At 47.9% G+C, this 13,383-nt stretch overlaps 1 protein-coding gene across 1 annotated transcript in view; it reads right to left on the bottom strand.

The window, feature by feature from the left end:
* Positions 1–13,383, bottom strand: part of mdn1 (midasin AAA ATPase 1) — a 127,696-nt gene that overhangs the window by 47,105 nt on the left and 67,208 nt on the right. Inside the window, exons 54-66 of the mRNA XM_037750648.1 lie at positions 9,625–9,791; positions 9,293–9,413; positions 8,885–9,098; positions 5,968–6,208; positions 5,755–5,878; positions 5,425–5,589; positions 5,115–5,329; positions 4,649–5,036; positions 4,213–4,325; positions 1,906–2,581; positions 1,609–1,770; positions 1,086–1,371; positions 744–982 (exon numbers count right to left, since the gene is read on the bottom strand). Coding sequence (XP_037606576.1) covers positions 744–982; positions 1,086–1,371; positions 1,609–1,770; positions 1,906–2,581; positions 4,213–4,325; positions 4,649–5,036; positions 5,115–5,329; positions 5,425–5,589; positions 5,755–5,878; positions 5,968–6,208; positions 8,885–9,098; positions 9,293–9,413; positions 9,625–9,791 — 3,111 coding nt within the window. The remainder of the gene's footprint in view (positions 1–743; positions 983–1,085; positions 1,372–1,608; positions 1,771–1,905; positions 2,582–4,212; positions 4,326–4,648; positions 5,037–5,114; positions 5,330–5,424; positions 5,590–5,754; positions 5,879–5,967; positions 6,209–8,884; positions 9,099–9,292; positions 9,414–9,624; positions 9,792–13,383) is intronic.

The raw sequence follows: 13,383 nt of genomic DNA, 5'->3' as shown, positions 1-13,383 counted from the left end.
CAAAGACCTTAAGAAAGTCCTCCACGCCTTTATATCCTCCTGCCTGGACTACTGCAACTCCCTGTATATTGGGATTAGTCAGTCGTCCCTGTCCGGCCTGATTATGGTCTAAAACACCACAGCCAGGCTCAGGTCAGGTACCTGGAAGAGGGACCATATTATCCCTATTCTGGCCTCTCTCCAGTGGCTGCCAGTAGGGTTCACAGTTGATTTTAAGGCTCTCCTGTTTGTATATAGATGCCTCAATGGGCTGCCCCCCTCCTATATCGCAGACCTCCTAACCCCTTATTCTACCTCCAGTTCCCTCAGGTTGGCTGACTTCTGGCCGCGTTTCACAGCCGCCTCACTCAGTTTCAGTTGGGACGCAAACTGCGTTTCCGGCCGATTTTGCAGCTAGTAGGCATGATGGGGGGGGCATGATTGGGGGGAATGATGGGGGGGTATGATGGGGGGGCATGATGGCGTCCGTGATTGCTGTAGTGCAGCAACATTTTTCTTCGGTTCTAAAATCAAATGTGAATGGCTTGTTGAATCCCATGTGTTCTGATCTAGGCAGCCCACAAAGAAGTGCCTGGGCTTCCTGATGTGGCTCATTCTGAACATGCTATGTGTTTTATTTGTGCCTCTGAGCTGTGTGATGATGTTCATGTTGGTGTTTCTTTTATTTGTGATTTTAGCAACCTGCTCTGGCCTGTATAGCCCTTTGGTCAACGTGGGCTGTTCTTTTTAAAAGGGTTCCTGACCTGTACGAGAGCTGGGTGCTCGGGCCAGTCTTCCAGCCTCTGCTTCACTGCCACGCTGAGCTGCTCCAGGACAGGAAGACAGAGGCGGGCCTCGCTCATGTTGGGCTGCTGGTAGAAGTCATAAGGTCCTTCTGAGGTGACAGTCAGACCATCGGGACCCCCCGAGCCCTGCACGGTGTTCTGGAGGAGGGCAGAGAGCAGCAGTTCACTGCCTGTGAGCTGCTGGTCCAGTTCAGCATCTGAGGGGGAAACACAGAAGTCACGATCCACTTTTACTCCATTAACAACAACACATTTCTGAAAATGTTCCTGTTGCATATATGAGTGACAGTTAACACTGACCAATCAGATGATAGAAGTGTGATATCACAGGGGAAGCAATGTGATAGGAGGAGACCAGGGCTTTGATGTGTTCTCTGCTGTGATTGGCTGGTATTGTGCTCTGGTACCACAGTGATTGGGCATATCCCAGACAGAGGCACCGATGAACCTGGACCACGGTGCTCATGGCAGCCGGAGACAGGAAGCTGCTTTCACTGGACTCCTCCTGAGCTTGTTCTTCCTCCTCCTTCAGTCCTGAGTCTGCTGGACCCTCTAGACTCGGCTGGGAGATGATGTCTGCAAAGTCCTAGGGAAGTACGGACAGAGACCTTTACATGAGTTTGGTCTAGATATCTGTAGCAGGGCCTCGGAGTGACCATGTCACACTTTGGTCTAAGGTTTGGATCCAACAATTGACTTTCACTTCTTAGCGATACACGTTCTTTGCTGCCAGTCTGTTGAAGCTTTGCCAGGATCTGACCTGTGCCTGCCAGAGATCATGTTTATCATTAGGACAGACATTAGACAGAGTCGATGGGAATACCTTGTTGAACTGAGGGAACTGGCGTCTGAACTCCCTTTCCTCCTGCTCGTCCTCAGTCAGTCCCGAGCCGTGCAGTCGACTGCGGTTGCGGTACAGACTGGCCTCCATCTGCTCTCGCTCTCTCCTTCGTCTCTCTTGTTCGTCCCACTCGTTCACCAGAGCCTGAGGAGCATTATGGTACAATCAGCACAGCAACAGCTTGCATTTCATTTGACAAGTTGGACAAACATTTTAATTGTTGTTTAATAGAATCAGAGCCAGAAATCAATGGATCCTGGGGTGAACTCAAGCTCTGACCTGACAGATGTGTCTGAAGAGGCTGTGTGACTCGGGGCTGAACTCTCCTGTGGACAGGGTGTGGCACTGCACATACAGCAGAGCGTTCAGGAGGAGCGTGGAGGACTGGGGGACCACGTGCTCGGAGTCTTGCTGATGGGGCAGAAGCTTCACCAGGCAACGCAGAATATCCATGCAAGCTCTGGAGCAGAGGAAGTCTGCTCGGGCCAGGTAGGATGGCAGGCTGGGGGACAGGGAGGGGAAGGCCAGCAGGCAGGACACCAGCTTGGGCAGACCAGGTACAGACGTGAGCGAGGCGGACACCTGGGAGGCCACTAGCCTCATCCCATACCGAAGCTGGAGGATGCCGGTCCGCACCGGCCCGACCACATCGGGGTACAAGGGGTAATCCTCCAGCAGCCTCTGGCAGAAGCGCTGCTGGGAGTTCTGCCACACAGCCTCCTCCTTCAGCAGGCTGTGGACCGCTGACCTGGACTTGGAGGAGGAGGATCCCTGCAGGGCTTTCAGCAGGTGGGACAGCAGGTCTTCCACAGCGGACGCCTGGCCGATGCTGCAGAGGTAGTGCTGCAGCTCCTGGAAGAGGCGACCGTACTGGGGTTCATGAGGGCGACAGGCCTGCTTCCTGGAGAGCTCCGCTATCTGCTCCTTCACCTGCTGCATACGGATCCACAGGTACCTACAACACAGATACAAGTCTGTCTTTATGCATTACTCACATGCCATATGTACACTGAAAGAACCGGAATGACTCCTCCTCTCCATACTGGCTGTGAAGTGATACCTTCCTGATGCAAATATGCTGTCAAAGGCTGCTAAAGTCTCATGTTAGCTTTAACTGAACTTTAAAAAGCAGAAAGAGGACTGTGGATTTTGTTCCTCATTTCTTTATGAATAAGAAGAGAACTCAGCTAACTTTCTTCAGAAAACTGCACAAAACTGTGGAAGAAATGTTAATCATCCGTACACTGCTGAAGCAAATACACTCCTGTACATATAGCCATGCATTTAGCCAGCAAGCTAATGAAAGTGAGCTGCTGCTAGGTAGCTAGCTAAGAAAACTGGTGCTCACAGTGTTTAGCTAGCAGTGGTTTCAGGTAAGCTAGCTAGCCACAGTCCTCTCGGGTGTTCTGTTCATCAATTTGTGACTTTGATGAAACAAGTGGGGCAAACTCAGCTAATCCATTGTTAGTGTCACATTATAATTTGCTAGTTTAACAAAGCTAACTAGCTTCTAGCAAGCAAGTCAACATCCATTGATGCTAATAATGTAATGATGCTGGGAGCCAAGCGTTTAGTTGAACGTTAGTTGAACTGTGTCATATTAGACATTTAGTGATGAGGTTGTAGATTGCAACCAATTTAAACCTCTCCCGGTAGTCACGTGAAAAACATGAATGGACCCATCCAGAGCCAGTTGTTGTAGAGTAGCGTAGGTCATTTGGAGAATAACAGAGCCTGTGTGTGTGCCAATGTGTGTGAGCAAACAAGAAAGCTATTGTAAAAACACGGCGGCTGACTGCGTATCTAGATATAAAGGGCTCATTCTAACATAACGAAAACACAACGACTCTTATATTCAGGTGATTATATACTAAAGAAAACATACTTATTATTATATTCCATTTCTGCTAATAGATCCCCCTAAATGTTACACACTGTTCCTTTAATTCTCTTCTTTTGCGACATAGCACCATTTTAAATGGAGCTGCCTCAGGTACTGGAGAAAAAACGTGGGTATGGCTGCCCTTTCCCCGTAGGCAAATTGGCTATGCAGAACTCAACACCATGCCCAAATATGTGTGCTTGAACTGCCATCATTAACGTCCATATCTCCTCACATAGCCTACATAAGATCAAAGTGTCATATCATATGAATACTTGGTTTACTGTTGTCTTTACGTACGTACGGTAACTAGCAGCTGCTTCTGTCAGGACATGCAGTGACTTAAACCAAGTAAGACCAGGAGAGCTACGAGTAAGGAAAAGTCTGCTGGCCCCTAGGCTAATTAATGCAGTGTAAAATGCTGTGGGCTTTGTGCTGCATTCATGTGGTGTCAGAATAATCGGAAGAATTAGCTCCCGACAATAAAAATGAAGGTGAACACCCCTTTAAGTCGGAACAACAACTCGGACCAGCTATGGACCACACCCTTTGGACAGTTCCAAGACTCCATAGAGCATCACTTTTAGTTTTCAGGCATCAGTAAGATGAATTTGGTGTGTTTGGTGTGGTCATTTAGGATTTGTATTCTGCCAAGTGTTCTCAGTTGAATTATCAGACAATGAGAAGCTGCGGCTGGTTCGGACCTGATACGAGGATGTTGGAAGCCGTCGGTGGTGCTGCTCTCCTCCAGCTCTGCTCCGGTCATCAGCTGAGAGGACAGGCTGCGTCCTCGCCACTCCTCCTGCAGTAGAGCCAGCTGCAACAGACACAGAAGGACATGCTAATCCCATCTTCAGGCCAAAATATTTCTGGCTTTCACCACCTTCTACCATGTATCACATCAATTCCTACAGAAATATTCAATACTGGAGTTCAATCAGCCAAGAGCCATGTTGGTCAAGGTCGTACTTCCTGCTGGGTGTGCTTTTAAAAAGGACAAAGGTAGTCAGAGGCACCAGACTGTTTTTTCTTCAGAATATATGATTAATTGGATTAATTAATAGCTATGGTGTCACATTCTTTAAATGTTCAGTATATAAGTTTGTACGTGACAAAGTGGGGTGAAAACCAGTTGCTGACCTCCTGCTGTGCGTAGTTGAGTTTGTAGGCCCTCTTCACAGCTGGGTCAAAGATGGTCTGTGGTGTCCACACTTTGATCTGCAGCAGGCCCATATTGACCCAGAACACTCCGGAGCGGGCCAACGGGTTGGAGCCTTGGACTTTGCTCTGGACGTACTGCTGCAGGCAGGTGATGCAGGCCTCCACCAGGCCGTCAGGGAGCAGATTGGGAGGCAGGAAGTCTCTGAAGACGGTCTGGATCTCCTGGGCAGCTATCAGAGGGTCAGAGTCCTCCACCAGGCTCTCACAGCTCTCCATGTAGCCCTCCTGCAGACTGGGAGGCAGCAGGTCGGCCATGCTCTGAAGCTGGCGACGCAGGGCCGCGCCCTGGAGCCTGAAGTCGGTGCCCCTGGGGAGGTATGGGGGGTGAATATTACACTCAGAAATGATAAATGCTTGTTAAGAACATTTTTATGTTTTAATCTACCTGAACTCAGCCAGTGCAGGGATGGCCATGTTGTCCCACAACACAGCAGACACATCCTGCAGCTGCTGGATCCTCTCCTTCCACTCCCCCAGAGTGACATGTGAGAGGTAGAGGAGGGCTGCCCCTGATGGTTCCCATCGACTACCACTCTCACTGCTGCAGAGCACTCCCATCACGCAACGCGACCACACTGCTTTACTCAGCAAGGCCGGTCCCTAAACACACCATGGACATGTGTTAAACCAGCAGGAAACCACTTCATCATCTGATAAATACACTGACATCAGCAAGAGATGTTCAACGTCAGTACCATGTTGTCTGCTCCGTGGTGCAGCTTTGGACCCGGCTGGGTCTTGGGACTCAGTGGATCCCATTTGAGCCAGAGGTCGGGGTCTGAGGTCACACTGCTGGTCAACAGGGCAGCCAGAGCCTCTGATAGCAGCTCACACCAGACAAACTGCAGCTCCTCAGCCGGCTGGAGGAGAGTCACAGGGAATCATGAGCACCAGTCTTTAGGTTTGTAGCTTTGACTAATTGTTTTCCTATCTGATAGTACACAGTGAAGGTCAGACATCCAAGTGAAGTAAATATAGGAAAACACATATTTGAGTGAAGGGTACTGAAACGTCATTCCACTGACCCTGTCACTGCTGAGTAGGAACCACAGCGGCTGGAGCTGACTGACGTTCATCGGTGTGGACTGGAGGCAGTAGCGCAGATGTCTGGAGAGTTCTCGACGTAAGCTGTCCTCAGCCTCCTGGTCACTACGAATCAACAGGAAGCATTATCACTACACAGCCCATCAACTGCTTGCAGATCAGTCCCCATAAATATTATTGCTGTGTTGTTTTACCCAGGAGAGAGAGCCAGGTGCAGCAGGTCAGTGCTGAGTCGCAGCTGGTTGAGTACAGCCAGTTCCTCCATCAGGGGCCAGAGCTGAGCCCTGCGGCTGAGCTGCTGCAGCTCCTCTCTGGCCAGGTGGACTCTGTCCCCTGGCTCCTCTCCCTCAGATAGGGAGCAGACCTCCAGCAGCCCTCTGGAAGTCATCTGTCGCTGCTGCTGCTCCACACTCGACACCAACCTCTCCAACACTCCTGATGGGAACATCGAGTATAAAAGTCATATATTGACCCTTTAACATCACAATGGAGTTTGGAAACAAGACAAACTGTTCAATGCCCCATGAAGGTTTATTACACCCCACAGTATGACAAACCAGATCATGATGATTTAGGTATTCTTAGAGCCTGAACAGCAGTGGGGCTAAAGATGTCACGATTGTCCCGAGGGCGGCGCTAGGTACATGCAGTCATTACAACCAGGAGGGTTTATCCAGATGGGAGTATGAAAGGCATATTTCATGGCCATGGGCCAATTACATTCTGCCGACGGCTTATATTTGTCTGTTTGAACCAACTGTCACAGAAAAGTAGCAGGGAGGGGCCTCGTGCAGGAACCACTTGTAAAGACAGATTTGTTCTTCAGTGGCACATACAAGTTATTTAAAGGAGCAGTGCGTAGGATTTAGTGGCATCTGGAGTTGACGTTTCAGATTGCAGTAACTCCTTCTCCTCCCTTTCCAAGTGTGTAGGATAACCTACAGTGGCCTTCAGAGACTAAAACATGTCCAGTAAAAGGTCTGTTTATGCTGTCCATGTGAACATACGGCGTCCTGTGAGGAGCTACTGGCAGTTAGGGGCGTAGAAATATGCTCTTTTGCACCTGTAACTATACACAAGCTGTGATGTCACGGTGTACTGACACACCCTAGAGCAGCGGTCCCCAACCTTTTTAGCGCCAAGGACCGGTTTAACGTCAGACAATATTTTCACGGACAGGCCTTCAAGGTGTGGCGGATAAATACAACAAAATAAAATGATACGACCGGCATAAAAACAGTGGTATATTGTAAATATAATAATAAACGTGAATGCACTGTGTACTCATATGCAACTTTATTAGCAGCGTCCTCTTAACATCGCGCCAACAACATAACATGAGTATCATCCTCTCTGCCCCCTAACGCTCTCTGGTCACTATGGTAACGTTTAAACATGCCTACAAAAATAAGATACAGATACACCACAAAAACGAATATAAAGTGCATGAAAAAATTAACTCACCATAACGCTAAATCAATGTGAGCCCTGAGCTTGTTTCTCTGCAACGAGACGGTCCCATCTAGGGGTAATAGGAGACAGTGACACCCGAAGTGTGTTGCTTATGTCCAGTCTACTCCGTAATTTAGTTTTGGTTGCTGTCACTGCAGAAAACCCCGCTTCACACAGATAGGATGTCGGAAATGGCAACAGGGTTTTCAGTGCTGTTGTGGTGCTTTTCCCCTTCCCAAAGAAACTCTCCAAAGACGTCTGTTTTTTACTCATTTTGCTAGCTTGTGGGTTAAATTTTAGCGTTAACGTATCACTACGATGTAACGGAGAGAATCCGGTCATTTTTCAAAATAAAACATCATTCAGATTCAGATAATAAATAAAACGGAAATAATGTAAGTTATTTATTCTTTCTGTGCGGCCCGGTACCAAATGACCCACGGACCGGTACCGGTCCGCGGCCCGGGGGTTGGGGACCGCTGCCCTAGAGGACACCTTCACATCACTGCAGCAGGGTCAAAGGTTAAACTACTGAAAGTCAGCAGAAACAAGCTTTTCAGCTGCTGTTAAAAGGTAGAATATGGAAACGTTGTCGGTTGTAAACACAGCATTCAAAGTTGGCCCCTCCTCCACAGCTCAATGAGCTTAGAGCGAGAGCAAGAGAGAGAGAGAGAGAAAGAGAAATAGAGAGAGAGAGAGAGAGAGAGAGCGAGAGCGAGAGCGAGAGCGAGAGCGAGAGCATCCGGCGGTTACGTTCTAAAACACACAACTAACTGCGTACAACTCTGAATAACTCTGCAGGAAGGCGCTGAGTTGCCAGATTTTGAATGAATGTCTGCTGGCTGTGGCTCAGTGCTGCTCTCCTCAAACTACAGACACACACCAATCATAGCTGCACTCACAGCTCAGAGAGGAGCAGGAGATCACTGGACCACATGCACATAACACAGCCCGCTAACATCCGTCAAATACGGCCGCTCTGTATCTGACAGAGTAGAGTAAAGTAAACTTGTGAGTCGGTATCAGAAGCCGAGGGGCGTGACAAAACGGCGGCATTTGACCACCTGAACGGGCTGCACACCCTGCACGCTGTTATTGGCTGCTGGGGGTTACACCCCCACGTGGGGCACAATGGCTGTTTACAGACGTCAAGAAGAGTCCCGAACACAGCAAAATAAGAAGAACAGAGAGAATCCAGGCAGAGGGCTGCAGACACAGACACCAGAACACACTGCTAGTGGGGCATAGTGATGATTGAGGGACAGAACATAGAACATTCAGCTCACTGGATTTTCAGATCTCTTGTGTGCAAGTGGAATTTTTTGGCCTGATGGTGTCACTAAAGAATATGTTAATGAGTCATTCACACTATGGGGATCAACCCGATGATGGTGCTAGACAACAGATAATGTATCAACCAAATCATGAGTAGTATGAGTCTCTATTCAAAATTATTACAGTCTCACTTGTACACAAGAAATTTGAAAATTCCTGTACTGCCACAAAGTGTGGCAAAATACCAGCAACTTTTGAGATATCTTGTACTGAGCTCAAGCATCAGCAACCAACCCACAGAGCAACATCCTCTTCCTCTGGCCCTGCAGCCACCACAGCGACACAGGAACACAGGTAAAAGGTCTTTCTGTAACACAAGCTCACCAGACTTGTGTGGATCCAGCTGGATGTTTGCCAGCAGAACCAGGCCCCAGGCCTCTAGCAGACTCTCTTTGATGTCCAGCCCGAGCCCAGCACCCTGAAGTCGGACCAGCTCCTGCTTCCAAAGACCTGTAGAGCCGTCCAGCCTCAGATCGCTGACATCCAGGGCTTTACTCAGGAGCTTGAGCCGAGACGCACACTCAGCCACCGACTCCAACTGGAGAACAAGATGGATACGGTTAGTGAAGTCATTCAGAGATGCTGTGAATGCTGGACCATATACTAAGCCATATTGGACAAGACAGAAAAGACAACAGGAGAGACAGTGAGTAGAAAGACAACTACTGATGAGTGAATATCTACAAAGACTAGGTCTGACAATACAGTAGAGCTGATGAAGTGTGTCCAGACCTTGAATGGCAGAGCTTTCCCGAGGGTTTTCTGGATGCCTTTCAGAGCTGTGGCTACAGACACCGGGGTGGACAGAACCGTCTGGATGGCTGCCGAGACCGCCTGCAGCTCTTGATGACCTCTGGAGTAAAGCACAGTCACATCACAAGTGTTACAAAGTGGAAATACATCAACTGTAGACATTGAAAAAATATTCCTGTAACACAATTGTACAAATATTGCATGTAAGATAGTCATACTATCTCTGTAACCTTAGAGCAAATGGAAATACATCAAATAATTACCAACTGTAATTTCAAGTTATTTTATGTAGTGTAGAGAAAAGTGTTTACTCGGAGGAGGCGTCCGTGTCTCCCAGCAGCAGCTGGGGCAGTCGGAGGATGAGGTGTTTCTGCACCCACTGCCAGTGCAGCGACAGCACCGAGATGCCCTGAGAGTCAGCCGGCAGCGTGCTGCACACATCCCAGAAACGATCGAGCCACTGCAGCAGCTGCAGGATCTAAACACACCACGACAGGGAGAGTGAAGACAGAAAAACACTGTTTAATCCCTGAGGACTTTATACTTTTACCCAGGTGCATTTCATTTCCATTTAATTCTGCTCCACCTGTTCCATTTATTGTTAATTACCGAGCTCAAACACACAAGCTGGAGAAATGGTTTTAAGACAACACAATACAACACAAAGCAAAGACACAGACAGGACATGTCTGTCTGTTTGTGTGTATGCATGTGTGTGTGTGTCCTTTGCATATCCCGAGAACCGTTCACCCGATCTACTTCACACTTAGCGGGTGTATTGCTGGGGACCCAAGGATGTGCAGTGTCAAATTGTCAAAAGTGCAATTTAGACACAGATACGATCGTGATCACAGGTCGTCTGCAGCGGGCAGACCGCGGCTCACTGACTGCAGTTCAGTGTTGCTGCTGGATACATGATATACAGACGTAGGCAAAATTGTTGGTACTCTTCCGTTAAAGAAAGAAAAACCCACAAAGGTCACTGAAATAACTTGAAACTGAGAAAAGTAATAATAAATAAAATTTATTGAAAATTAACTAATGAAAATGAGACATTGCTTTTGAATTTTGGTTCAACAGAATCATTTTAAAAAACAAACTAATGAAACTGGCCTGGACAAAAATGATGGTACTCTTAACTTAATATTTAGTTGCACAACCTTTTGAGGCAATCACTGCAAACAAGTGATTTCTGTAACTCTCAATGAGACTTCTGCACCTGTCGACAGGTATTTTGGCCCACTCCTCGTGAGCAAACTGCTCCAGCTGTCTCAGGTTTGAAGGGTGCCTTCTCCAGACTGCCACTTCATAACAGTCCAATGTTTAGTTCTTAGCCATTCTTGGGTGTTTTTAGCTGTGTTTTGGGTCATTATCCTGTTTGAGGACCCATGACCTGCAACTGAGACCAAACTTTCTGACACTGGGCAGCACATTTCGCTCCAGAATGCCTTGATAGTCTTCAGATTTCATTGTACCCTGCACAGATTCAAGACACCCTGTGCCAGATGCAGCAAAGCAGCCCCATAACATAACCGAGCCTCCTCCATGTTTCACATTAGGTACAGTGTTCTTTTCTTTGGATGCTTCATCTCTTCGTCTGTGAACATAGAGCTGATGTGACTTGCCAAAAAGCTCCAGTTTTGTCTCATCTGTCCAAAGGACATTCTCCCAGAAGCTTTGTGGCTTGTCAATATGCATTTTGGCAAATTCCAGTCTCGCTTTTTTATGATTTGGTGTCCTCCTGGGTCGTCTTCCATTAAGTCCACTTTGGCTCAAACAGTGACGGATGGTGCGATCGGACACTGATGTACCTTGACCTTGGAGTTCACCTCTAATCTCTTTGGAAGTTGTTCTGGGCTCTTTGGTTACCATTCGTATTATCCGTCTCTTCGATTTGTCATCAATTATCCTCTTGCGGCCACGTCCAGGGAGGTTGGCTACAGTCCCATGGACCTTAAACTTCTGAATAATATGAGCAGCTGTAGACACAGGAACATCAGGCTGCTTGGAGATGGTCTTATAGCCTTTACCTTTAACATGAAGGTCTATAATGTTCTTTCTAATCTCCTGAGACAACTCTCTCCTTAGCTTTCTGTGGTCCATGTTCAGTGTGGTACACACCATGATACCAAACAGCACAGTGACTACTTTTCACCCTTTAAATAGGCAGACTGACTGATTACAAGTTTGAAGATACCTGTGATGCTATTTACAGGACACACCTTAGTTTAATATGTCCCTATGGTCAAATTATTTTCAATCTTTTCTAGGGCTACCATCATTTTTGTCTAGGCCAGTTTCATCAGTTTGTTTTTTAAAATGATTCTGTTGAACCACAATTCAAAAGCAACAGCTGATTTTCATTAGTTAATTTTCAGTAAATTTTTATTTATTATTACTTTTGTCAGTTTCAAGTTATTTCAGTGACCATTGTGGGGTTTTCTTTCTTTAACGGAAGAGTATCAACAATTTTGCCTACGTCTGTACGTTATATAGACTGGAGTCAATGAGCAATTCTAAAAAACACTGCAAGCAAACAGCACTACCAGGGAACAAGCAATCAGCCCGCTCCCACCGGATGGGCTGGGCACAGCCTTAGAGAGAGGGTGAGGAGCTCAGACATCCAGAGGGAGCTCGGAGTAGAGCCGCTGTTCCTTCACCTCTAAAGGGACCAGCTGAGGTGGTTCAATATCGGATCAGGATCCTCCTGGACGTCCCCCTTTGGAGGTTTTCTGGGAACGTCCAACTGGTAAGAGGCCCCGGGGTAGACCCAGAACACACTGGAGAGATTAAATATCTGGTCTGGGAACGCCTCGGACCCGGCCCCGGGGTAGACCCAGAACACGCTGGAGAGATTAGATATCTGGTCTGGGAACGCCTCGGACCCGGCCCCGGGGTAGACCCAGAACACGCTGGAGAGATTAGATATCTGGTCTGGGAACACCTCGGACCCGGCCCCGGGGTAGACCCAGAACACACTGGAGAGATTATATATCTGGTCTGGCCTGGGAACGCCTCGGACCCAGCCCCAGGGTAGACCCAGAACACACTGGAGAGATTATATATCTGGTCTGGCCTGGGAACGCCTCGGACCCGGCCCCGAGGTAGACCCAGAACACACTGGAGAGATTATATATCTGGTCTGGGAATGCCTTGGACCCGGCCCCTGGGTAGACCCAGAACACACTGGAGAGATTATATATCTGGTCTGGGAACGCCTTGGACCCGGCCCCGGGGTAGACCCAGAACACACTGGAGAGATTATATATCTGGTCTGGGAACGCCTTGGACCCGGCCCCGGGGTAGACCCAGAACACACTGGAGAGATTATATATCTGGTCTGGCCTGGGAACGCCTCGGACCCGCCCCCGGGGTAGACCCAGAACACACTGGAGAGATTATATATCTGGTCTGGGAACGCCTCGGACCCGGCCCCGGGCTAGACCCAGAACACACTGGAGAGATTATATATGTGGTCTGGCCTGGGAACGCCTCGGGGTCCACCAGGAAGAGCTGGAAAAAGGTTCTGGGGAGAGGGACGTCTGGAAGACCTGCTTAGCCTTCTGCCCCCGAGACCCGGCCCAGGATAACAGGAAGAAAATGGATGGATGGATGGAGCAGTAGCGTAGCAGTAATAATAGTAATAGCAGCAGTAGTAGTAGCAGCAGTACTGTAGTAGTAGCAGTATTAACAGTAGTAGTAGTACTGTAGTTGTAGCAGTATTAACAGTAGTAGTAGTAGTAGTAGCACTGTAGTTGTAGCAGTATTAACAGTAGTAGTAGTGCTGTAGTTGTAGCAGTATTAACAGTAGTAGTAGCAATAGTACTGTAGTTGTAGCAGTATTAACAGTAGTAGTAGCAGTAGTACTGTAGTTGTAGCAGTATTAACAGTAGTAGTAGCAGTAGTACTGTAGTTGTAGCAGTATTTACAGTAGTAGTAGTACTGTAGTTGTAGCAGTATTAACAGTAGTAGTAGTACTGTAGTTGTAGCAGTATTAACAGTAGTAGTAGCAGTGGTACTGTAGTTGCAGCAGTATTAACAGTAGTAGTAGCAGTAGTACTGTAGTTGTA

The sequence above is a fragment of the Sebastes umbrosus genome, chromosome 18 (assembly GCF_015220745.1).
Source record: "Sebastes umbrosus isolate fSebUmb1 chromosome 18, fSebUmb1.pri, whole genome shotgun sequence".
In the NCBI taxonomy this organism is placed as follows: domain Eukaryota; kingdom Metazoa; phylum Chordata; class Actinopteri; order Perciformes; family Sebastidae; genus Sebastes; species Sebastes umbrosus.
The sequence above is the reverse complement of the archived record's forward strand: the minus strand, read 5'-3'. Positions and strand labels throughout refer to the sequence as shown.